Genomic DNA, 26,978 nt, shown 5'->3' on the forward strand with positions numbered 1-26,978 from the left:
AGCGTCTGGGGTCTTAAAAGCTTGAAGGTAAACAAGTGGCCATCTAGCTCAGAAGCAACAAAGCCCACATGGAAGAGCATATCAGCCTGTGTAAATCTGCCTTTTACGGGTGTCTGGCTTTTCATTACTTTGCTGTATGATGCCTAAGAAGCACTGAAGTTCCTTTTTCTCTTTATCATGCTAGAGGTCAGCGTACCCTTTGTCCCACAGCTGCCTGGTACTTACAGCAAAATATCCACCCTTTTCCTGTAAGTTGAGAGGAAGCCAGATACATATATTCTTCAGGAAACAGGCTCTTCACCTGTAACCTCTATAAAATGATAAGTTACTTCCTCCAGACACCTAGTTTCTCACACATGCTGTTGAGACTATGCTTATCTCTACAGCATCCCGGTCTGCTGTTTAATATTCTTGCAGGGCGATTGTCACCATTAGGCAACATTGCTCACTCACCTGCCAGACACTTCCTGTGAGATGTTCTCCCCAAAGAAATCAGGGTAGCTCAGATGCACACTTTGCCCAATCTATTGTGTTTGTGCCTGATGGAGGCTTGCACACCTCTGCTATATATACTCTTGGTGAAATAAACTTGCTGTCTTGATCCCGATATCGGGGCAGACTTCTGTATGCCCCACTGTCTATCATTTTTCTCTTCCATAATCGCACATGCCGATCCTCAGGATCGTTTGGTTGTGAGGCTGGATCCCACACTGTCGTAAATCTTAGCCAGGAGTACAACTATATGTGGAGTCTCAAGAATCCTTCTCTTGGAGCACCAAAGGTATAAGCATCCTTGGACATGCTGGCCCAAGAGGTGTCCGAAGTGGTGAAATCGATATCAGCTTACTGATAGAGTAACTCTTCCAACAATCTATAACCCTATCTATTGCCACTGGCTGCTATCGAGTCAGACTCTGATTGCACAATGGAAGGAAATATTGCCCGTTCCTGCACCATCCCTAAGACGCACAGCAGTAGGACCAGTGTGATTTATAGGATTTTCTTTGGCTGATTTTGGGAAGTAGATTGCCAGTTCTCTCTGGTTCTAAAAGCTCCACTGGCACCTGTTCAGTGCCACAGCAACGTGTGATCCACCACTTACAGACAGTGGCTGCCCATGAGGTCCTGAATAGGTTATCCACTGAATAGAACCCAGGTCTCCCACGTGGAAAGTGTGAATTCTACCACATCATAAACCCCCCAAACCTATGGCCGCTGACTTGATTCTAACTCGGAGAGACCCTAAAAGACAAAATAGAATTGCTACATAGGGCTTCCATGGCTATATCCAATCTTCACACTAGCATCCTCCTCCTCCTCCCATGGAGCAACTGCGGGGTTGGAACCAGCAACCTTTTAGTTCCCAACCCCACATTTGACTCACTGTACTGCTTCTCCTAGGATCCATTTGAGGATTGATAAAGGATCAAATAAGGGCAAATAAGGGATACTATTTGAAATGGATTGGAGCATCCGAACGAATCTAGAATCAATGTTTTTAAAAGATATGCACATTTTCTCTAACTGTAAGAGACTTACCTCCCCTGAAGATAGCAGGTTGTTCAGATATTCTAAGAAAGCTTCGTCCTTTATTTCATTGTCAGTAAAGATGAAGGTGATGCCTTTCCCATCAGCGCCAGCAACTTTGTACAGACTCTTTAAGTCCTCTGTTAGGTTACTCACATTGTAAGACCTTAAGAGTAGCAGAAACATTAGCATTATAAAAACAGGTAGTCATAGTGTATCTCAACATCTCATAATCACCCATGGTCATCACAGTACAACCTGGACCTGCTCTGGTGGACTGCAAATCCAGGTGCCTGCTAAAAACGCACACACATGGAGATGAGCCCTCATGTGACTGCTCATGCAGCTGTGTTCTCTTTAGTGAAAGAAGTGAGAAATGAGGAGTCTACCAGACGTGATCTATGAAAAGTCACTGAGACCAGAGAAACATTTTTTCCCAGTCCCCGCAAGCTGACAGTTTCCAGCAACAGGCTATATTCACAGAAGTGAATGCAAAGGTCGTATCTGAAATGTAGTTGACTAATTTGGACTGGTGAGAGATTCACAATAAATTATTAATAAAATTAGCGATAAATTATATATGGTGGCAAACCGCATAACTCACTAAGTGGCTATATAGAGAGCAAGCCTGAAGGGGAGACTGCATTACATAATGTATAAATAATTGAAATTTTGTAATTAGGTGGTTACAGAGTAGGAAAGGAGAAGATCTTTTCCTGTTTACTCTCTTTGCTGCTAAAATGTGCTAACAGTAGCAATGTGATGTTGTTGTTGCTGTTTAACAAAAGCAGACATCTTCTAGAGTGCTGTACAGACTTTCTGAGGAGTATGGACAATGGCAAAAACCACAATGAAGTCATCACTTGATTTACTATACACCATACGACACAATGGAAAAACTGTGGGCTTTGCCATCAGAAAGACCTCAGCTCACATGCATGCTCTGTGACCCTAGAGAAGTGTTTTCACACTTCTCAACTTCTATTTCTCCATCGGCAAGAACAACGATAAGCACGTGTAAGGTTGCTGTGAGCCCTGAAGATGTTGCCAGGAGTGTCCGTGGTCATCAAGGGGACTTCCGTTCTGATGGTGGGCAGAGCAGGGCTGCTCCAAAGGTTGTCATCGTTTATCATTATTATTATTAATCACTTTATTATCTTACTGATATTATCTTATAGATATTATCTTACAGATATCATCTTACAGATATCATATCATTCCATAATTCAATCACATCAAACAGCGTGGTACAATGGCTACCACAATCAGTTTCAAAACATTTTCTTTCTTCTTGAACTCCTTGATATCAGATCCCCTTTCTCCCCACCCTACTTCCCCAGGAACCCGTGTTTTTCCCTTTCCTATAATAGTCTTGTTTTGTTTTGTTTTGCCATATCTTACACAATCCAATATATCCATTCACATACAATTCGGTTATTGGATTTGGAAGCAGATGGACAGGCTTGTTTCCCAAGTTGTCTCTAGGTGGCTTGGAAGGGGCAACTTGTCCCTTAGCAATCTAATAATCCAACATTTAACAGTTTGTACCCCCCAACAGCTCCCAGACGAACTGTGCTATGGTTTCGTCACCCTGGTTGCTACTTTCTCATTTCTAGACCTCACTTAATAGATACACATCCCTACTCTCAACTCCTTGGTTTCTAGTGGCCATTTTGCATTTCCTCCTCCCTGCCCAGTCTCTCATACAGACATCTCATAGGCAATAGCTTCTGCACTGAATTCTCATCTTATCCACTGCCATCAATTCTGACTCATCGCGACCGTATAGGACAGAGTAGAACTGCCCTCAGAGAGCTTCCGAGGCTGTAAATCTTCATGGAAGCCAACGGCTACATCCATCTCCCACAGAGCGGTTGGTCACTGAAATTCTCATTTTACACCTTGAAAACGATCATTGATTAACTTGCTCAACACAAAGTTTGATAGTGTTAGTAAGAAGCCGTGCTTTGATAGTAATTATAAATAAGACATTTACAAGAGTCCACCCTTGGGACTTGCAAACAAGTGAAGCAGCTATAAATGTGAACAAGACTTTTCTTTTAATGCAGGTTGATATAAACCACTAGAGACATCGAAGTATCGCCCCAAACTCACTCTTCTTTCCTCTTCTTCACCCCATATGCAGTCAATGACGGAGTCCTCTCTACTTCCTTTACCTGCCTCCTGTGCGCTAAGCCCATGTCGTCTGCCGTATGCAGGTAGGTCTCTGTCATTTCTGACTGCAGTTGGCACAGCAACACCTACCTCAGGACCACAAACTCCCAAGCCTACCATGATCAGAAAGGTAAGGCTGGTGAGTGGTGCCGGGCTGCTGGGCCTCTGGTACACCAGAGGGATCACTGCCGTCCCATCTAAGGGTGCAGTGTGCTCAACTCCAGTCCACTGGCAATGCAGGGCCAATGCGGCCAGCCCTTTTATTGATTTCAAAGAAAGTCATAGATTTGTTTGTTTGTTTGAGATAAACTTGTCCTTAAAGACTCCTAATCCATTTTAATTTTACTTTCCACCTGCTGTTTATTATTATTTTTAAGCCACTCAAACTACTATTTAGGCTTGAGGGATACATAATCTGGAAGGTTTTTGTTTTAGTTTTTTTTAAGACTAATGCTATATATATCTGTACAGCACATGTTTAAAAGTGAAATCAACTGTAATGTTCTATTGCGTTCTCCACATAAGTGTTGTGGGACTGTTTGTTTCCATCCCTCGCCTCTCCCTGTCCCTCCTCTCGTCCCTGGCCTCCTTGTCGTCTTGACTAATGGTGTACAAGCCACATTTCTTCTTTCTTTTTCCTTATGACTATGGTGATATTAAATATTGATCTTTGTAAAGTTGACTGAGTGTGCTAAGCATAATGTTCTCTAGTTTTTCCACGTTTTGAGGTGTTTAAGAGAGTTGTCATTGTTTTTTATTGAAACATAAAATTCCATACTGTGAGTGTACCAGAGCTTGTTTATCCATTTCTCTATAGTTGGGCGTTTCCGTTGTCTCCATGTTTTGCTGTTATAAAAATTGCTGCAATGAACATAGATGTGCATATGTCTGTTCATGTTGCATCTTTTATTTCTTTAGCGCATAGGAAATGTGTGTGTCATTTGAACTCTCCCCGATTTGTAATGTTGATAGCTAATTTAAAACATTAAGCTTAATTTGAATGGATTAATCCCTATATAGTTGATATTTTAAAATGCTCTTATAACATCAAATTTTATTTTTAAGTTTTCTTTTCTATTTGTTTGGAAGCGAAATGAAAGGTGTGAGTGGGAGGAATGCATAAGATGATCTAAAATGTACATGGAAATAGACCCAATTAGTCAAGATGATCTTCAAGGACAATGTATATGGAAAGCTTCTTGCACTATCTAATATCAAGACCTAATAAAAAGCAATAGTCATTAAACTAGTGGGCAATAATGCAATGGGAGCAGTAGACCAGCAAAACTGACTGAACAGTCACATGCGTGACCAGTTAATTCATGGTAAAAATGGCACCTATAATATGGCAAGGGAGAGATGATCTTTTCAATAAATGGAGCAATGACACCTGGATGCTTCAAATGAAAAGCCCCAACTCACTGCCACCGAGTCAATTCCGACCCTTAGTGACCCTGGGGACACAGTAGACCTGCCCCTGGGGGGGGAAGCTTTATGGGAGTGGAAAGCTTCACCTTTCTCCCATGACTCCATGTCTATATCTGAAAGATAAGAAAAACCCACCCCCTACCTCGCACGTTGTAAGAAAACAGGTTGTGGTTGGGTGACAGTATTAAATGTAAAGACACTAAACTGTGGCTGCAAATGTGAAAGAAACCACAGGGGAATGGCTTCATGGACTTGAGGTAAACAAAGGTTCTAAACATACGGGGTCAGGGGGCGATAAATTACATTTTATTAAAATTGTGAGTCTATTTAACAGAAGACACATTAAGAGAATGATAAGGTAAGACAATGACTGAAAGAAGATGTTTGTAATACCTTCCCTGCTAAAGGAATTGTATCCCAAAGACACGAAGAATTCCTGAGAATCAGTAAGAAGCAGAGCCACAACTCACTTTAAAAACGGGGCAAAGGACTTGAACTGGCCCTTGCCAAAGGAAGCCATCCAAGCGGCCCATGAGAAAGGACAGAGTGCTTGACTTCAGTGTCCATCTGGGGGTGCAAGCAGAACCCACAGTGAGACACCGTCGTACGCCCAGCGGAGTTGATAAAATGCAAGCGACTCACAATTCCAAAGTAGAGCAGGACGTGGAGTAACTGGGATCTCCATGCACTGTTGGTGGGACGATAAATTGGTACATGCAGTTTGGGAAATGACTTTATCCAACTACTAAGAATAAGCATACACAGGCCTCCCAATACCAACCATTTTACTTCTCAAAACCAGTTGCTCTGCCATCAAGGTGACGCTGACTCACAGCGACCCTAGAAGACAGGGTGAAATTTCCCCTGTGGGTTTCCCAGACTGTAAATCTTTCTGGGAGTAGAAAGCCTCATCTTTCTCCCTCAGAGTGGCTGGTGGTTTCAAACTGCTGACCTCGCTGTCAGCAGCCCAACATGTACCCCACTGCAACTTAAATCCAGATGTGTCTAAGATTATTCATAGTGGCTCTACATGTAATAGCCCAAGGACTACGAAGAGGAGAACAATCTTTATAAACAGCTGTTGTTGTTGTTGTTGTTGTTGTTGTTGTTGTTGTTAAGTGCCATCCAGTCTGTTCCGAGCTTTCTAGACTGCAATCTTGATAGGCACAGAGCTCCAGGTCTTTATTACACCACAGAGCCAGAGCCGCTGGGTGGGTTGTAATTGCCAAACTACCAGTTATCAGCCAAGCACTTAATCATTGATGAGTTGTATGAATATGCAATAAATCAAAATGCTATCTAGCAATAAGAACTAACCAACTCTTGGGAACGGATCTGGCAAAAATAGAGCACAAGGAAGTGCGGGCACACCAGGGTAAATCCTGTCTGATATAAAGCCCAAAGTAGGCAAAACTAAATGCATGTGTTTTAATGATCATCAGCAAAATAGTGATTAGCCTTGAGGAGAGCCCTGGTAGCATAGTGGTTTATGTGTTGGGCTGCTAACTGCAAGTCCAGCAGTTTGAAACCACCAGACGCTCTGAGGAAGAACAGTGAGGCTTTCTGCTCTTGTAAAGCATTTCAGCTTCAGCAACCCACGGGGGCAGTTTCACCACCCTCTAGGGTCCCTTTCAGTTGGAATCAACATGATGGCAGTGAGTTTGGGGGCGAAGGGGCGCCTGGGACAGGACATGGGAGGTTTGTGCTTCGGGAGTGCTAGCAAAGTTTTAGTCTTCATCTGGACACTGGCTACACTGCTGTTGTTAGGTGCCATCAGGTCAGCTCCAGCCCATAGTGACCATGCATGACGGTTCCTAAGGCTGAGCCCATTGGGGCAGCCACGGTGTCCATCCATCTTGTGGAGGGCCTTCCTTCTCCCGCTGCCCCTCCGCTTGACCAAACAAGATGTCCTTCTCCAGGGACTGGTCTCTCCTGACAACATGTTCAAAATGTGGAAGACCAAGACCATCCTTGCCTCTAAGGAAAACTCTGGTCATACTTCTTCCAACACAGGTGGGTTTGTCTTTTGAGCAGTCCACAGACTCACTTCACCGGGGTTGACTCCCCTTCCAGAAATCAGCTCCGCGGCAGTCCCATTTCGAGTGCCCTCAAACCCGAGGAGCCCACCCTACAGCAGTATTGCCAACAATGTTCTGTTTCCTTTGTTTAGGCTTTCAATATATGGGGATGCTTCAATGCTATACATAAGGTTTTTCTCTTTTTTTAAATCATTTTATTAGGGGCTCATACAAAGGTTTTCAATGGCTTCTTCACCCAGAGTGGGGAGCTGGGTCTTCTTCATTGTCTGCTCTTTGTCTGGCAGCTGCGCTGAACCCTGTTCATGTGGGGTGTCCCTGCTGGCATTTGAAATGCCAGTGACAGAACTTCCAGCAGCACAGAAACACACAAGCTACCACACTTGGACAAACTGCCAGAAAAGTAGTGGCTACATGGGTGTATTTACTTTGTACACTCACAATTTGGGCACACCTCCTTATATACATTATACTTCAGTAAAACATTTGCTTACAAAGGAAATCCACTAAGTTGATATGTGTGTGTTCAAAGTAAACACTTCACTGCGGAGAAATGAACTATGGAAAACCATGCCGTTGTGCTTTATTTTAACCTACCTGGTTAATGTGATCTGGAATATTTGATAGCCAGCTATAAAGGAGGCCAGCCGTGAGAGACTCTGCTTTCCTGAGCCACCAACGCCCACCAGCAACGCATTTCCACATGATGTTCGGATGATCCGAGAAATCTGATTGGAAACAAAAGCATATTGATTGGAAGACAAGATTCACATATTGACACGGATTCCAGGTTTGGTTGTATGTGTGCTGCGTACCAACTTCTTCCATTTGAATTTCTTCCTTACCTGTCTATATTTATATCCTAAATAAAACAGAATAAATTGGCTTTACCATCTCCTATTTCAAAATTATTCCTTGTGTGTGGGTGTGCACCTGTGTTTGAGTGCATGTGTATATGAGTGTGTGCTCTGCTATTTTTGACTCCATATCTGGTAGGTTTTTGAAGGAAATTGATGGCTCTTTTCTTCCTCTTCATCAGTGAAGCACACCGACTTATGCAGATGCCTCACTCTCTCCAACAAACACTACCTCCATTGTCTCTTGGCCAACGGAACATTTTAGGCACCCACATTTTACGTTTGATGATCGGGGAGGGCAGGGGGGCATTGTAGAAAAAGACTGGGGCAACCTGCAGTCTTTTTTCTTCTCACTTTTATTGGGGCTCTTACATCTCTTAGCGCAACCCATGCATTCCTCCAGGGCGTCAAGCACAAATCTGCAGTCTTGCGAATGGCTTTGCTGTAGTCGATTGCCTCAGAGAAGGTACGGTAGGTACTGCAGTGCAACTCTTGTGAAGGCCAGGTACCGATATTACCAAAGCTGTCTTTTACACGAGTGTCACTGATTCGGAAGGCTGCCTAGAGGGGTCACTAAATCCAATATTACCACTTAAAAGCATGTTGCTTTATTTTCAGACACGTTTTACATCTGGCAGATGAGTAGCAATACCTTGGTAAGTGTTCATCGCACCACATACTTTTAAATATATGCATCATGTTTGTGCTTCTGTACCAAGGACGATGATGTCTCAGGTCTCCAAGAGCCAGCCACGATGGGAGCTCAATCGTTATTTGCTGACTGGATGGATAAACGTGAAAATGGACCTGGGACATCTGAAAATTCACCAATTTGCAGAGAACAACTGTAAAATGAATAGCTGAGAGTGTCTTCATTAGCCAACTGCCCTAAGTTCTTGTTCTCGATAGCAATTCCCTGTGTACCAGCCAATCGTGCAAGAACTTGAATCAAGCCACATTCATTTTTCATGCCACATCTGGTTGGTACCTATTTTTTCCCCAGGCCCATGCCTCCCTTTGGAGTTCCCCGGGTAGTGGAAAAAGCTAACCACCGTCTCCGTTGTTACCTGGAAGGTCAGCCCACCCAAAGGCACCACAGTCTGGAAAATCCGTCATAGAGGAAGGGAGGGCAGTTTGCCTGTGATCCACACGGGGTCACCATGAGTCAGCGCAAACTCTAAGGCAGCTGGTAAAGTGGCCACGGCTGCATCCCCATTAGCCTTTCCCCATCAGTTTGTCCATAATCTACAAGCCAAATTAGACTGTGTGTGTGTGTGTGTGTGTGTGTGTAGCCATCAACTCCCTCCCGGAGAGGCAGGACAGAATTCCCTCCCAGGGAGGCAGGACAGAATTGCCATCTGTCAAAACTGTCAAAACGTAATGTGGGGGGCACTGCACTTCCTTCACAGGGTTCTCCAGCTTAGGAAAGTAAAACTCTGGGATGCTTTGCATGCCATGTATTCAAATCTCTCAATGCAAAACAATGCATCTGCCCTTGAAAAGCATTTGCTGCAGAGCAGTTGGATTCGAGTGAGGCGCTTGCCTTCTGCTTTTACTTTCCGCCCGTGAGATGAACCCATCTCTGGACATTCTTCGAGAAGCTACCCGATCAAAGTCTTTATTCTCTCCAAAAGTTTATCTCGGAAATTTACTAAGCCTCTGAACAGGTTTAAATAGTCAATAGGAACGAACCTTGATCAGATGAGTCATTGCGTCTTTGAAAAACACCAGGTCGAGCGAGGCTCCTCGAATGATTTCATTGAACTGTCTCTGGTATTGCTGGAGCTTTTCTGAGAGGAATTCAAAGTTCGGCACCTGAGGGGTGGCGTAGAAAAAGAGTATTATTTATTAAGACCTACATATCTACGCAAGTAGCCATTATAAAGGAATCCAAAAGTAATTCTGGGAAGAAAATCATACAAACTACAACCCCCCATGGGTTCCCAGAGATTTGCCTCATCTTAATCTACTGTGAATTATTTGGTTTCAGATGTCTGAAGCCTAACCACACTAATTGGAAAATTCCAGCATAAGATTATTCCTGTCTTCCCTTTCAGGAAGCCCGGTGCCCAGCTTCTACCCAGGGTAAGTCATGTCAGAACGTAACAAATAATTTTTTTGGTTTTATTTGCTTTTTTAAATTTATAAATGGAGATAAATATTTATATTTATAAATATTTAATATTTATAATTCCTATAAATAATATTTCATTTTAAAAAAACAAAATATAAACACCATTCTTAGCTCACCTCCAAAAAACACAAACTCACTGCCATCAAGTCTGTGGCCTCTTGCATAAGCCACTAGACCACTAGACCACTAAAGCTCCTTCCTTCGCCCACAGATCCAACAGAAACAGGTGGCAGGCTAGATTGGACCCATGGGCTGGAATTTGCCAGCCCAAACCTGTTGCCACCCAGTGAATTAGAATTCATAATAACACTAAAGGACAGAGAACAACTACAACATAGGGCTGTCATGGTTGTAATCTTTATGAAAGCAGGCTGCTACCTCTTTCTCCTGAAATAGCCAACCTTTGGGTTAGTGGCCAAGTAATTTAATGATTGCCCCAGTAGAGCTCCTTACCCTGGGTAGAAGATCACTATTGTGTTTTATAATTATTTATTACTGCATGATATTTTAATTTTTCCCTGTCTGATCTATTTTATTTGCCTCCCCTGATAGCATCACCCAGAACTTTCCAAGCAGCATTCAATAGCAGTGGCAACAAGGGGCATGTTGGTCTTACGCCTGACTTTAATGGGTTTCGTTGACAAAAGTATTTAACTTGGTTCACACTGACTATGAATTACAACACACAAAGGACTTAGAAGCTGCAGCCATCCCATGGGAGGCCCAGATAAGGGGAGACAAGGAGTCCTAGCTAGGTAACGAAGAGCTATTTTCTTGAGGATAAAAATAAATACCAGTTCATAGATTTTGGGAACTTCAAAGACAGTGTCTTCAGGTTCATCGCCCGTCGGTTCTGGCATGTCATGGAGAAAGTCCACGAAGTATGGTTCATGGACCATATTGGACACCGCCTCTGAGTTCACATTTTCTTCAATAGCACGAGTAAGGTGTACACTAAACCACTGCTCATCTTCAGGAGTGATAAATCTGAAATTTAAAATGTCCGAAGTGAAAACGCAAAATGTGGATGCATCTTTTACATGCACCTGGCTTCAACCTCCCGCCGTCTCCTCGTAGCCCGACCCCATCCCTGTCTTCCTTCGGGATCAACCCAAAACCAAATTCACTGCCCTCTAGTCGATCCCAACTCACTGGGGCTCAGAGGACAAAGCAGAAGTTCCACTGTGAGTTTCGATTCTGACTCACAGTGACCTTATAGGACAGGATAGAACTGCCCCTGTAGGTTTCGGAGTCTCCTCACAGGAGTCGAAAGCCTCATCTCTCTCCCGAGAAGAGACTGGTGCTTTTGAACTGCTGACCTTGAGGTTAGCAGACCAATGTGCAACCACTGTATCAGCAGGGCTCCCTGGCCCCTTCCGACAGGGGGACAATATGTTCTTCTGTTTTGACAGTGACATAATTCCATTCAAGGCAGTTATGCCATTAATAATATCACTTTTGGAAAATATAGGTAACTCACCTAGGTCAGACCAAAGGTATTTTATTTCTGAGTTTGTGGGCAGACAGTGCATGTGGGCCTAGGGTCTTTTTGTATTTATTGTATCAGAGAAGGAAGGGGGTGCTAACCTTTGAAGAGTTCTTTTTTTTAAATCATTTTATTGGGGGCTCGTACAACTCATCATAATCCATACATTCATCCATTGTGTCAAGCACATTTGTACATTTGTTGCCATCATCATTCGAAGAGCCCTCCTTGTATGGGAGACACACTCTGGTAGATATTGTACAATTTGGGTGGTGGCGGTATTGGAATTACCATCAGATATTACAGATGACGAAAGTGAGGCTTGAAGAGAAAGCTTAACAGACGCACCGGATTCCAGCAAGCAGACCGCCTAAAAGGTTAACTAAGGCGTGCCTCTGAACTTTACCAGCACTCTCAAATGGTGACTGACAAAGATGTAGGACTGCAATCAGGCTCAGGGGAATTAGCACAGAATTTTTTTAAGGAGACCAGCAGGTGGGAAAATGACATCTAAACATCTTGCACTTATTCTATTTATCTGGGTACATAATACAAAATTGGATTTAGTGGCATAAACGTATTTTTAAAAACCCACTACCAGAAAGTCAATTCAAACTCACAATGACCCTACGTAGGTTTTCTGTGGCTGTAAATCTTCATGAATGTATAGTCTCACCTTTGTCCACTAGAGTGGCCTTGGGTTTGAACCACCAACCTTATGGTTAGCAGTCCAACGCTTACCTGACAGCACCACCAGGGCTCTTCTTATACAGTATGTTGAAATGCAAATGCTCTGATACACACCTGTCTGCAATCACTCTGTTGCACTCATGCCTGAAAAGTGACAGGAGAGTAGCGACGGAATCACACTCCTCAGCTTTTATCACTAACATTCCTTGCCAAATTCGGGACAGATCTCGGAGATTGAAGATGTAATGGAATTTGGAAGGAGTTGGCAGCATCTTTACCTTAAGGCACAAGTAATAATAATATGTAATACATACAATTAGAATTTACAAGATAAACTTTAAAGAATTGCTTCTAGAACTATTTTACATCACAAATCCTATCTTACATTAAAATAGGCAAACAAGATCAAGTTGCATATTTTTGTCACAAAACTATAGAACCGAGCACGGGGGGAACATGCTCTAAATAAGCCGTTGTTGAATTTAAAAGATGGTAAACCTTTGAAAGGACTGATTCAAGAATCATGTAGAGTGCCGGCTCTACTAGCACTGGTTGGCTTTGAACAAGTCATGCTTCTTCAGTTCTTAACAATGACGGAAACTGTTGGAATAATCCATCTCAACTGCTCCACAGCAGAGAGAGGCGACAGTCTGCTTCCATAAAGATTACCGATTTGAAAAAGAGAGAAACAACCTCAAGGTTCACAGAGGAAGAATGGATAAGTAGACTTTGGTATGGGATCATCCAAACCCACTGCCATTGAGTGGATGCTGACTGAGAGCGACCCAAAAGAAAGGGTCCTGTGAGTTTCTGAGACTGTCCCTCTTGCCAGGAGTAGAAAGCCCCATCTTTCTCCCGTAGAGTGGCTGGTGGTTTCATACTGCTAACCTTATGGAGGGATCGCAGCCCGATGTAAAACCAGGACACCACCAGGCCTCCTAATGGAATAATAAGCAGCATTAAAAATAGTGCTGAATCTGGAGACACAGTGCGGGAATTGTGCACAATCTGACCCATCACGCTGGGGTGAAACACTGAGGGCATGCAACAGAGCAGCAAGGGGAGCAGAGTTATGAAATTCCCAGAGAATACCAAGAATAGGCTTTGGAGACAGAGTGCGGCACCCCATCAGCCTGGACTGGAAAACACGCGTAAAGGCCAATAAACAGACCTTGAACAATTTATAGGTGTTTCCATTTTTGTCAGTGGCTTTCTTTTTGTTGTTGTTGTTTTGGTTTTTTCTTTTTGTAGTTGTGATTATTGTTTTGTTGGTCTTGACTTCCTTTGTTGTTTTGCTTGGTTTTGCCTGGATTTTGAGCTTATTAATGTCTCTACATGTCTATCTGGATAACATAGGCAGGATAAACAATTGGGAGATGAAAAGAACGGGACCAATGGTTCAGGAGGATATGGGAAAAGGGGAGGTAGGAGGCAGGAAGAGGGGATAACCAACCCAGGGACAAGGGAACAACAAGGGAACTAAAATCAAGGGAGAGAAGGGCATAGGATGCCTAGGGGGGCGTAATCAAGGGCAATGTAGCAACAAGGAATTACTAAACCTGAACGAAGGCTGAACATGATGGTGGGACAAGAGGAAAATAAAAGAAAATAGAGGAAAGAACCAGGAGACGAAGGGCATTTACAGAAATCTAAACACAGGAATGCACATATGCAAACATATTTATATATAATGAGAGGGGAATAGAACTATGTACTCATATGTATATGTTAAGAATTAAGGTTGCAGATGGACATGGGCCATGCAGATGGGCCTTGACTCAAGTACTCCCTCAACACAAGAACACTTTGTTCTAATAATTGGGCATTCTGTGATGCTTCTCTTCCCGATAGGATGACTGAAGACAAAATGGGTGCATAAGAAAATGTGGTGAAGAAAGCTGCTGGTGCCCAGCTATAAAAATATATACTGTCTGGGGTGTTAAAGGCTTGAAGATAAACAAACAGCCATCAAGCTGAGAAGCAACAAATCCCACATGGAAGAAGCACACCAGCCTATGTGGTCATTAGGTGTCGGTGGGATCTGGTAGCAGGCATCTAAGACCCAGAACAAAATCATACCCAATGTGAATGGGAGGGGCATGGAGTGGAGACCCAATATCCATCTGTAGACAGTTGGACATCCCCTCACAAAGGGGTCACAGGGAAGAGATGAGCCAGTCAGCGTGCAGTATAGTACCAATGAAACACACAACTTCCCTCTAGTTCTTTGGTGCTTCCTTCCCCCCACTATCATGACCTCAATTCTATCTTACAAATCAGATTAGACCAGAGCATGCACACTGCTACAGATAAGAGCCTGCAACACAGGCTGTTATCTATCCAGGATAGATAAATCTCTCAGGGCCAACAATGAGAGTAGAGATACCAGGAGGATTAAGGCAGGGTGGAGGGAGAAAGGGGAAATCAATCACAAGAATCAACCTAGAACCCCCTCCCAGAGGGACGAATAATGGAAAAGCAGGTGAGGGGTGATGGCAGATGATGTAAGATATGAAAATAATAATCTATAACTTATCAAGGGTTCGAGAGGGAGGGTGGGAGGGGGAGGGAGGGGGAAGAAATAGGGAGCTGATATCAGGGACTCAAGTGGGAAGAGAATGATTTGAAAATGATGATGGTGGCATATGTGCACATGTGCTTGACAAAATGGATGAATGTATGGATTGTGATAAGAGATATAAGAGCCCCCAATAAAAGTATTTAATAAAAAAATAGTGCTGAATCTGTGCAGCATCTCCTAACATGGATGAACCTGGGTGAAGTTAGGCAAGCACAAAAGGAAATGCATTGCACTAAATCACTATGATAAAGAACCCAGAAAAGGTGACCCAGGGTGGAAGGGAAAGGGAGGGAAGGGGAGTCGCAGACTAAAGAGTTAACAGGTGTTCACTTGGGTTAAGGGGGAGAGAATATTCAACTAGAGGACAGTGGGCAAAAAATAATAGAAACAGGGCAAGACCTTGGGAGGTTTGATGAGTTGTCTAATATAAAACTGATGAACTGCTCTGTAAAACCTTCACCTAATGCATAATAAAAATGGAGTTGTTGTTGTTGTTGAAGACTACAACTCTGGAAACCCTGTGAGGCACTTCTATTCTATCCTATAGCGTCATTATTTGACAGAATCAACACCAATGGGTTTGGCTTTTGCTTTGGTAACCATTAATAACCTTACTGATCAAACTTGCTAATGTGTACTACATTGTTGTTGTTGTTGCTGTTGTTGTTGTTGTTGTTATCAGGTGCCATCCAGTCAGTTCTGACTCATAGCAACCAACCCTATGACCAACAAAATGCCCGACTGCAGACTTTGTGGATTGGTGTCAGCCACTCTGCCGATCACGCATGATGTCCTTTTCCCAGGACCAACCCCTCCTCATCACAAGCCCTCCAAAGTACATGAAAGCACGTCTCGCCATCCTCTCCCTAAGGAGCACTCTGGTTGCACTCTGGTTTCCAAGACGGATTTGCTTGTTCTTCTGCCAGTCCCTGGCATACTCGATTTTCTTCGCCATAAAGATCTTCATCAGTAAGCACTTCAAGTCCTCTTTGCTTTCAGCAAGCAAGGTGGTGTCATCTGCCTATCACTGGTTGGTAACAAGTCTTCCTCAGATCCTGAGGCCACCTCCTTCCTCATATAGTCCTGCTTCACTGATGGATGATCTGCTTAACATACACATTGAACAGGTGTGGGGAGGCTACGGCCCTCATGCATGCCTTTCCTGATTTTAAAGCAGGTGTGTTCATCTGGGTGCTTTAGAGAAACAAATCCACAGAAACTCATGTATAAGAGAGAGTTTTATATAAAGGGTAAGTGCACATCAAGAAAACATCCCAACCCAGTGCTACCTAAGACCACAAGTCCAACATTAACCCATATGTCCGACACCAATCCACAAAGTCCTCCTCCATCTCACAAAACACACACTATGATGCCGACTGCAGGAGGAAAGCCGAATCAGTGAACGTGTAAGCATCTCAGCATTGGCAGGGGTCTCCACACGGCTGCTCCAGCACCCAGGGCTGCATCGGGGTAGGTCCATATGGCTTCTCCTCGGGAATGTCTTGCAGGAAGTGAGCCTTGGCAGCTGAAGCAGGGAACTGGCTAAGGCAGCTGCACCCTGGTCCAGCCATCACAAAGCAAGAGACCCAAGAACTAGAAAGGCGAGGCTCACTGAGCCATTTATCCCTCCGCCCTTCAATTAATCCCACATGTGTTTATTGGCCAGGTTGGTGTAATAAACTAACTACCTCACCAGGCTTTCACTGCCCTTGCTCTGTGTATCAGTTCTGCCTGAGTATCGTTAAGTATTCTGATACCACAACTAGACCTCATTGCCTTCACCACTTTTTGCCAAGTGTAACCTCCATCTTTTCTTTTCATCTCAAACCTACGCTTTCTACAAGAGCTGCCCAAGTCATCTGGTGGCAGCTATAGGTATGTTCAGCTTGACAGACGTCTCAGCCTTGTTTATGGAAGCCTAGTCCATTTTGTTAAGAATGAATGACCGTTGCATGTGGTCAACTCTGACTTACGTCGGCCCACGTGTTACAGTGTAGAACCGTTATATAGGCTTTTCTTGGCCATGATCTTTATGGAAGCAGAACACCCTTTCTTCCACGGTGCCACTGGATGGGTTCAAACCACCAATCTTGAGGCTGGGAGTTGTGCACAAACCATTGGCAACACCCAGGGCACCCCAGTGTTAAAGAGCACACGCATTCATGTCCTAAACCCGCATGCCACCTCAGAAAATCACACGAGCGAGACCTCAAGTCACGCGGAGCGAGGACTGTCTGGTACTCAATGTATTTGCTCAATCAGCAAACATGTGTGAGACATTCTGACGCTGTGGCGATGGGGAGACAAGCATACTAGTCAGAGGGACCGGTGGAAAGGAAATGCCCTCATTTCAGTAAAATTCAGTTGAGTCTCGGACGTCACATCTGACTTAGTTACATCTCATACATATTGGAAACCTCATTCAGTCAGACGGTTTGCTTCCCAGAGGAGAAAGGTGTCATAAATCCACCTGCACAGGTCGTTTGTCTCTTCTGAAAACATACTGCTATACTTAGGATGCTCGGATAACTTAATGAGCCCTGAGGAGAACGGGGCTGCCCAGTCTGTACCTTAGTCCACTGCCACAGCACTCGGCCCGCTGAGACTAAATTCCCAATTAGCTCACATACTTCAGGCTTGAAATGTCTGCAAGGATCAAAGTATCCACAGCCAATGATCCCTGGAAAATAAACAAGATTAACGATGCAAGCTTACCAACAGATTACAAGGTACACGTATATCCCAGGGAAGAATAAATCCTTACAGGGCCCACTGAGCTGGGTGATGTACGAATTTCATTCAGGGAGCCATCTAAAGCGGAGAACTCAGCAGAGAGGCCAGCAAAGCTTCATACACAGTGATAAGTATTTTCTGTGCATGAACTCAAGTAATCCTCCCCACCTTCCATGAGAAAGATTATAAGGTGGATATTGTTCTCATTAGTTATAGGCTGTTCTGGAGGAAATCCAAACATGGAATACATTCAAAAACCAAACACACTGCCATCGAGTTGATGCTGACCCATAGTGACAGGGTAGAACTGCCCCCGGTGAGTTTCTGAAACTGTAATGGTTTGCCGGAGTAGAAAGCCCTGGCATTCTCCCTTGGAGTAGCTAGTGGTTTTGAACTGCTGACTTTGCAGATCGCTGCCCAACGAGTAATTCCCTACTCCACTAGGGATCCACAAATGGGAAAATATCTCCCCAAAGAGGTGTTGAAGTCTTACCCCAGTGACCTTGTGAATGTAAGCCAAGTCTTACCCTAGTGAACTTGTGAATGTAAGCCCTCCTGGGAAATACGAGTCTTTGGAAGTTAGCATGAGGACATGCTGGAATAGGGTGGGCTCTCGTCCTATGCAAGTGGTGCTTTTATAAAAGAGAACGCACAGAGCGGGGCATGGGAGACAGAAGTAGGATGGCTATGTGACCACAAAGACAGAAAGGGTTGCTGGGAGCCACTAGAAACTGGGAGAGAAGCACGGAAGTTTCTTTCTCAGAGTCCTCAGAAGGAAATAGTGAGACTGATTTGGAGCCTGAGTTTAACTTTCCTCCAGGTCTGCAGGAGAATGAATACTCTCTGTGCTTTAAAGGCAAATGCTGTGTGGTATTTTGTTAACACAGCCCTAGGGCACGCCCCATTGGTGTAGTGGTTATGAGTTGGGCAGTGATTCCCCAAGGTCAACAGTTCAAAACCATCAGCCACTCTTGGGGAGAAAGACAGGGCTTTCTACTTCTGTGAAGAGTTACAGTCTCAGAAACTCACGGGACAGTTCTACCCTGTCCTAGAGGGTCCCTGTGAGTTGGCATCGAATCGATGAGGACAGTGAGTTTGAGGATACTGAGACATCTTCCTAATATGAAAGAACCCCAACAGAGAGCTTCGTGCCTCTCCCCAGTCCACACAGCATGCATGTGGGCAAATCTGGCAGGTGAACCAGGCACCCGGGCTTCAAAGATGGTAAATGAGCAGTCGCCCTGAACCAAATGAGAGCTGCACAACTATTCTCTGCCCTTCCAGAGGAGAAGATCAGGCCCAGGCGGAAAACAAAGGGCTAAGGTTCCCACGGGTTGGTTGTTAAAGAACTGAATGGCTGGGTCCTGGGTTGGACATGTGGCCATTCATAGAAAACGCCCAACAGCATGGCAGTTGAACCAACACTGACTCAGAAAATGCCTTTGATGTTAGGGTGTAAAAGTAGATTTTTCTCTCCTTCACGCCAGCCGGACTATCAGTTGAGTCATACATTCAGCTCGGAGCACGACATGTTCAGAAGAAGGGAAGTACAAAAAGCTGCTCAGAAAGGCTGGTGGTTTCCAATGGCTAACCTCGTGGTCAGGAACCCAGCCCACAACCCACTCCTACCACGAAAAGTCCAAGCACCACCATAGAAAGTCGGCTCTTTCTCCTCGGACCCTCAGTACTTGCCAAATCAAATGGCTCATGGCCAGAGCTGCATGGACCTGATTCTCTGATAAATTGTTGATGACACAATTTAGGTTTCAATTTGGTATCCAAAAAATAAAAATAAATAAAAATCTCATTTTCACGAGTCCATCAGAGGCTAGCTTTGATGTGGTATCATATTATCATTAACTTATCATTTACATACTGTCATTTCTCTGATGAATCATGTCAAGAAAACCGAAGCTCTGAGACTTGCTCACCTCTAAGGCGAGCCATCCACCAGGATGCTTCTGAAGGTCTCCAAGTCTAATCACCCGGAAACCTGAGTCTCCGTAGTATTCAGCCCCTCCCTCCTAGTCCCTCCTTCCTAAGTACCAAGACTCTCCATACCAAAAATCTTGTCGATGGAAGCATTTGAAGGCAATGTGCAATTAAACACGGTAAACTGTCTTTTTAAGCGCTGTGGGATATCATTGCGACCACCTCCCGGGTGGATCATGGCGGCGATGAGCTGCACGTCGATGATGGTGGTGAAGTCTCCGGGCTTGTCTAAGCTATACATGCCATCCATTTCCATCATCTGCCGCACGATTTCATTCGTGATCTGAAATTTGGTGGAGTAATGTTTTATTAACCTATCATCATCATATTTCTACAAAACCTCCCCCCCTCCCCCCAAAACAAACCAAAAAACCCAACATTGCTGCTGAGTGGATTCTGACTCATAAGGATCCTGCATTGTTCCCATAGGGTTCCCAGGCTATACTTTTTTTTTTTGCTCCACCCCCCATCCAGTTACACCTTTAACTTGCAGTTCAGGCCCCTTGTGAATATCCCCCAACCAGGTGAGGTGCCAAGTGCTGCCCCCCAACCCCACCCCCCGAATCAGATATCTGCTATCAAGAGTCCTCAGGGACCTCATGTCTTTGCTCCCCTTGCTGGTCGTTTGCACTCCCCTCTTGGTTGGCCCCAGTGTGGGCTGGTCAAACCGGGCGCTCTCCCCAAATTGTATGTCAGGGTTCTCCTCTGTAGCACTGTCCTCGGTCGGGGACTTCATGTCTGGAACCAGGGCCAGCTCTGCAGTCCTCTCTGTGGATGAGCTGCTCCGAGCAGGAACGTCACCCTCAGGGGTCCGCACCAGAATGAGGATGTCTCTTGGTCTCTCTTTCCTGTGCCAAGGCTGTACTCTTTATGGAAGCAGACTGCCACATCTTCCTCCTGCCGAATGGCTGGTGGGTTCAAATGACCACGCCTCTCAGTGATCAGGTAAGCACTTCAATGCTGCCGCACCAGCGCACAGGTTTAGGGCACCATTATTCAGAGCAATCCACAAACACCCCCCCTCCTCAGAGTCTGGCTCCACGTACCTCAGATGCATCGTGTATTCATTCAGTCGCCACTACAGCCTCCTTTCTCTGTCCTTGGTCTTTTCTTCTTTAGAGTCACGGGTGGGCTGAAACCACCAACCTATCCATTAGATGCTGAGTACTTTAAACATGGTGCCACTCGGCTCCTTAGCCAGGGCTCCCACACCCATTGCTGGGAAGTCGATTTTGACTCACAGCAACACTATGGGGCAAAGTAGAATAGCCCACAGGGATTCCAAGGCTGTAGTTTTACGGGAGCAGACTGCTGCGCCACTACGGCTCCTGGTTGAGCAGTACAGATAACACTAGATCCTCAGTGATGTGTGTGGATGTTGAGTAGTACTATCAAAGCAATTTGACTTAAATGCTACCTCCCTGTGCTGAACAATCTCCTGTGCCCCATGGTTTGGCCCTTCATCAGTCTAATTACTCTTCCATAATGCAATTTAGAAGGAGCCCTGCTGGCTCAGTGGTTGCACATTGGGCTACCGACAGGTCAGCATTTTGAAACCACCAGCTTCTCCCCAGGAGAAAGATGAGGCTTTCTACTTCCATGAAGAGTTACAATCTCTGCTTGACATACAATGGATGGATGGATGGACTGTGATAAGAGTTGTATGAGCCCCCAATAAAATGATTTTTTTTTTAAAGTTACAATCTCAGAAAACTGCATGGGGAGTTCTGCCCTGCCCAATAGGGTGGCTATGCATTGGCATCAACTTGATGGTGGTGAGTTTGATGTGTTTTGTTTTTTAATGTAATCTAGTGGTGGCACAGCAGCCATGCATAGCTGTTAGCTGTGAGGTCAGCAGTTCAAAACTACCAGCTGTTCCGAGGGAGGAAGATGGGCTTTCTACTCCCATAAAGAGTTACAGTCTTGTAAACCCACAAGGGCAGTTCAGAATTGACATGATGGCAGTACATTTGATATTTCTTCTTCTTCTTCTTTTTCTTCTTCTTCGCCATATAATCAATCACCCAATTGGAAAGGGAGTGTCCTTTGGGTGTGTTCTGCCTGAAAACCTTAAATAGATATTTTGATAGAATCTCTCTCTCTCTCTCTCTCTCTCTCTCTCTCTCTCTCTGTCTGTCTGTCTCTGTGTGTGTGTGTGTGTCTCTCTCTGTCTCTCTCCCCCCACACACCCTTCCTGTTGTTCAACCTATGGATCTTGAGATATAAGCCTACAAATGTCTCTAGCCTGCTGTCTGACCTACATCAGCCCCACAATAATGTGAGCAAATTCCTTGAAGCTATTATATAGATGTAGACATAGATATATATCTTCCCACTTCTGTGTCTCTAGAGAACCCTGACTTTGACACACCGTGCACTCTAAACCATAAGTTAAACGTGTCCAGTGCAAGTTCAGTGTGCTCTTTGCCACCGTGATCAAACTCGGTGTTCAATCAATGTAGACGGGTGAGGTACAGGATATTTGGTACGATGACAACAGCACTCAGGCTGACAGCAAGTTTCTCTGTAGACATCGTGGGTGCTCAACCCTCAGCTCTTCAAAATCCCTTAGATCAGAATGTAGGACAGTTTCCATTCTGAGCTTTCAGTAGTACATAACGGAATGTATTGATTTTCAGGTTTATGCCTCATTTTATCCTCTCTGCCGCCTCTCACACATCTTATCCCCTGTCCTTCTTGAAACATCGTCTTCTCTTGCTTTCCGAGGCACAATTCTTCCCAGGCTAATCTTGTGACTTCTCATTGGTCATCCTCCATCTCCTCAAACCACCTTTTCACCACATATAGCTCCGGAGGTTCCATTCTTTGTCCTTTCCACGCCACGGGATGATGTCTGAATCTACACCCTAGAACATCTGAAGACACTTACATCTGTCCAAGTCTTGATGGCAAACCCCATCTAAGGTCCACTTTTGCATATAAAATTGCTACTGGGCATCTCCAAGGGCTGGTGCACAACCCCCACGAGCAGAGCAGACATTGATTTCACAAGTGTTTCATGAACGGCTTCAATGTGCCCCCGTCTGTGAGTGCTCATTTAGGTGTTGCTATGGCATCGGAGGCTATGCGACCAGGAACTCAAATACCAGTGGGGTCACCCATGGTGGACATGTTTTAGCTGAGCTTTCAAAGTAAGACCTACTAGGAAGGAAGGCCTGGAGATCTACTTCCCAAAATCAGTTAAGGAAACCCTCAGGATCATAACAGAATCATGTCCAATACAGAGCTGGAAGATGAACCTATAGGTGGGAAGTCTCTCGGGATGCACAGTGGCCACCCCAATGTTCTTGAGCAAATCAAAGACTGTGAAGCTGGCACAGGGCCCAACAACACGTCCTTCTGTTGTGTGGGGGGTCACCACGGGTCACAGCCAGCCAGATAGAAACTGATTACAGGGCCAGGTTCTGTTCAGGCATTGACAGAAACCCCTGCCCTCACAGAGCTCACCTTCCAGTGGTGGAAGTTACAGGGCAATGTATGATGTATGAATTCATAAATCAATACGTGGCATAACCTAAGAAGAAAACAGAGCAGAAAAGGCAAATACAGAGGGCTCAAGGGGCGTGACTGAGGTGGATTTTAGGGGAATCTTCTCCTGACATAGAATTCAAGCAAAGACTTGAAGGAGGTGAGAAAACAAAACATTCAGATTAGCTAGGGGAAGAACCCTCCAGGCAGAGGAAACCGTAAATGCAGAGCCTCTGAGGGGACGTGTACCGGCAGCTAGAAGAACCTGTTAGTCTAGTTAAAGCAGAGAGTGATGGACTGAGTGGTGAGATCCAACAGGGGCATCAGGTCTTTGGGAATGACGAGCATGTTGGTATTCCATTGGAGAACTCTGAGGAGAGGAGGGTGCCACGTTTTAACTGGTTGCTGATTTGAGAGGAGGCTGAGAGGGACCAGGGACAAAGGAAAACTGTAAGGACGCTGTTGCAAGGCTCAGAACGGGCTGAGTGACATAAGTCAGACGCACAGGACAGATATTCTAGGACCCCATTGACATAAAATACCTTGAATAGGTAAATTTATAGAGAAGTTATATTGGTGGTTCCAAGGGCGAGGGCGATGGAGAGGTGAGTAGCTATGGCTTAGAGGATAGAGAGATCTATGCCGGGTGATAAAGCGTTTTGGAAACAGTGGGGATGGTGGCACCATACTGTGAACATAATTAATGCCACTGAATCATACACTTAAACATGATTAAAATGGAAAACTCCATGTTATTGTTATCTTACCACTAGCCATTAGCTCAAAAGAGAAAACTCAGATGAGGCCCATGATCGTGAATTTGAAATGAAACCAGTGTTGTGTGTTGTGTGCTCCAGCCAAGTTGACCTGCGTGAGTGTTGGTGGGTGGATTGAATGAGGTTGAGACTTTCAGACATGAGTAGAGGACGTATACTGGAATGATTGGCATGATGGCCCAAGGGATTTTAGCTAGGGAAGGATGGAAGGAAGGAAATGAGAGGAAAGGGAAGACTATTCAAAGACAGGATCTATGAAGCCGGTCCTAATGAAAGGATAGTAACAGTGAGTCAGGGACAAAAATCTTCAGGGAAAGTGGGAGGGGTTGCCTGAGGGTCCAAGATGACTGCCACACATGGTGAGGGGTGGGATTGAGATCAGAGGGGTAGGTTTTCAGGAAGGAAGGCAATGAGAAGCAAAGAGACACCTCTCTTCCCTCTAAGCCCAGAGGGTCCACTTGAGAAGGCGGCAAAGACAATGTCCTGGAAGCTGGAGGGGTCAGCTCTCGATGACAGCAGGAAGATGAGGAAAATGTGCAGCGAAGAGGTTGAATCCATAGGGAATATTGTGGATGAGGCAGGGCTTCCAGGGGCATTCTGAGAAGGTGTCAGGAGAGGGGAAGAGGAGGAGACCGGGCCAGAAGAGCCGTGAAGAACTCTTTGGAGATTACTCTCGTGGTGCAGACTGACTTGGAAACCTGAACTCCTAGTGGTAAATAGGGACAGAAGATGCGAGGGACACATGGTGAGTGGATGCAAGGCTGATGGTGCGGATGAGGCTGTGAATGTTGGCTGGAGGGGTTCTATGGATCCCACCAGGAGCTGCAGCATCGGGCAACATCGGAAAGGGAGTGACTTGGGTTGATCGATTATTCTAACTAGGACAGTGGTGTGTGGTAGAGCAGGGGGTGGGGTGGGGAGGGGGCAGGAATGTGTTTTTTAATGTCAAGTACTCCTCAGAAAGAAAAGCATCTAGAATACGAGCTAAAAGAGCATCAGTGATAAAACTGAAAGAAGAAAGACACAAAAGACACCACTAGTTGACCTTCTTCAGGTCAATTCTGATTCATGGTGACCCATTTGTGTCAGAGGGTGTGTGTGTGTGTGTGTGTGTGTTGCTGTTGCTTTGATCTGATTTGCTTTGTTTAAAATAATATTTTATTGTTTTTCCGTGGGTTTATACTGCGTAATAGGTGGCCATTCAACTATTTCTACACAAGTTATTTAGTGGCACGGTTCAAAACCACACAATGTGTGACTATTCTCCTTATTTCCGTTTGGATGTCCCATTTCCAGTAATCGAATTTCCCTGCCCGTGTGGAGCAGTAGGGCTCATAGTGATGTGTGTATGTGTGTGTGTGTGTGTGTGTGGGGTGTTGGTTTGTTTGGGAGTTTTTTGCTTTGTTTTTTAGAAGGAGTGTACTATTAACAGGTGATACTCTTTATTTTATGAGCAAATCTTTTCTTTAAAAGGTGATCTTAGACCAAGAGCTCAGGTAGAAAGCAAATGTTTTGAGAATGATAATGGCAACAACTGTACATATGTACTTGACACTATGGATGGATGGATGGATGGATTGTAATAAGACTTGCATGAGCCCCAGTAAAATGATTTTTTTTAAGTGATCTTAGTGATCCATTTCAAAGTTGAATGAGTTCCTCTGGTCAATGGTTTCAAAGGAGTCCTCTAATTTCAACCAGTGCAGTAAGTCTAGACATCATCAGTACTTGAGTTATGTTCCAAGTACTCTCCCATCATATCTGTATCCTTCTATTATGGCTCTAATCCGATCTTGGTCTCAGGGTATATGAGAAAAGCCACAGTTTGTGTGAGCAGTTAATCCTTCTTATAGTTGTATCTTAAATGGCCACTCCCAAGTTTTTAAGACCCCCCACTATACTATTCACCAAACTGAGGTGTAGGATATAAAGTGTATGGTCTATATGAGACCAATTAACTGAGTTGTTCTATAAGACTATAATCCTAAGCCTTCAAACACAGAAAAAAAAATGTGTTCAGTCAATCTAAGAGATAACCTGTGACCCCTGTGCTTAATTATATAACTATAGGGATGGATTATAGATATATCTGTTGGCATCCAAATACATGTCCAACTAAAAATGAGGGGGAAACCCCACCCAAGGGGAGGGTATTGTTTATATTTCCACAGGGAAAGAGGGACTGGATTCAACCCCGTACTCCAAGATGTGAACGCAACATACCAACATGAAGCAGGGAACCAATAGAGAGGTCTGAGGGGCTGGCCCCAATCCCAACTACGTGGACAGCCCCCACTCCAAGCAGAAGAATTCACTTCAGAAGACAACACATTGAAGCTACAGCTCAGGGAGAGGGACATGTCTGAGCAGAGCACACGGGAGCAAATGAAGGGAGAGGAAGAGAGAGTGGAGCACATTCTGGCCCACCAACCCCTAAGGACAATATTCCCGCTCAGAGAAGCCAAAGCACAGAGAAGACCCCACTACAAGACATGATGTCCCTCACTGACCCATACAGGGGACAACAGTGGAGACACAGTGTGGGAATTGCACCCCATCTAACCCCACCACACTGAGGCAAAACACTAAGGGTGTGCAACAGAACAGCAAGGGGAACAGAGCAACGAAGTCCCCAGGGAATACCAGAAATAGACTTTGGGGGGCATGGCACCCCATCAGACTCACTACTAAAGGTCAACAAACAGACGTTGAACTATTTACAGGCTTTCCTTTTTGTTGTTGCTGTTGTTTTGTTTTGCTGTCTTGTTTTTTGTGCATATTATTATCTCTGCAGATCTATCTAGATAAAATAGGCGGGATAAACAATCTGGAGGAGAAATAAATGGGACCAATGGTTCCCGAGGGACATGGGAGAGGGACAAGTGGGAGGGGGAAAGGAGTGGGTATTAACAAACCCAGGGATAAGGGAACAACAAGTGATCCAATATTGATGGTGAGGAGGGTATAGGAGGCTTGATCAAGGGCAATATAACTGAGAGGAATTCCTAAAACCCAGATGAAGGCTGAGCATGATGGTGGGACAAGAGGAAACAGAGGAAAGAACTAGGAGG

The 26,978-nt window shown here is 44.7% G+C and overlaps 1 protein-coding gene across 1 annotated transcript in view; it reads right to left on the minus strand.

Moving 5' to 3' along the window:
- Positions 1–26,978, minus strand: part of DNAH8 (dynein axonemal heavy chain 8) — a 369,956-nt gene that overhangs the window by 158,912 nt on the left and 184,066 nt on the right. Inside the window, exons 51-58 of the mRNA XM_045294778.1 lie at positions 19,712–19,925; positions 17,488–17,597; positions 12,448–12,611; positions 10,952–11,144; positions 9,716–9,838; positions 7,764–7,894; positions 1,540–1,693; positions 1,385–1,397 (exon numbers count right to left, since the gene is read on the minus strand). Of these exons, the coding sequence (XP_045150713.1) occupies positions 1,385–1,397; positions 1,540–1,693; positions 7,764–7,894; positions 9,716–9,838; positions 10,952–11,144; positions 12,448–12,611; positions 17,488–17,597; positions 19,712–19,925 (1,102 nt within the window). The remainder of the gene's footprint in view (positions 1–1,384; positions 1,398–1,539; positions 1,694–7,763; positions 7,895–9,715; positions 9,839–10,951; positions 11,145–12,447; positions 12,612–17,487; positions 17,598–19,711; positions 19,926–26,978) is intronic.

Source organism: Echinops telfairi, unplaced genomic scaffold (genome assembly GCF_000313985.2).
Source record: "Echinops telfairi isolate 266 unplaced genomic scaffold, ASM31398v2 ScPeMD7_3533;HRSCAF=4204_1, whole genome shotgun sequence".
In the NCBI taxonomy this organism is placed as follows: domain Eukaryota; kingdom Metazoa; phylum Chordata; class Mammalia; order Afrosoricida; family Tenrecidae; genus Echinops; species Echinops telfairi.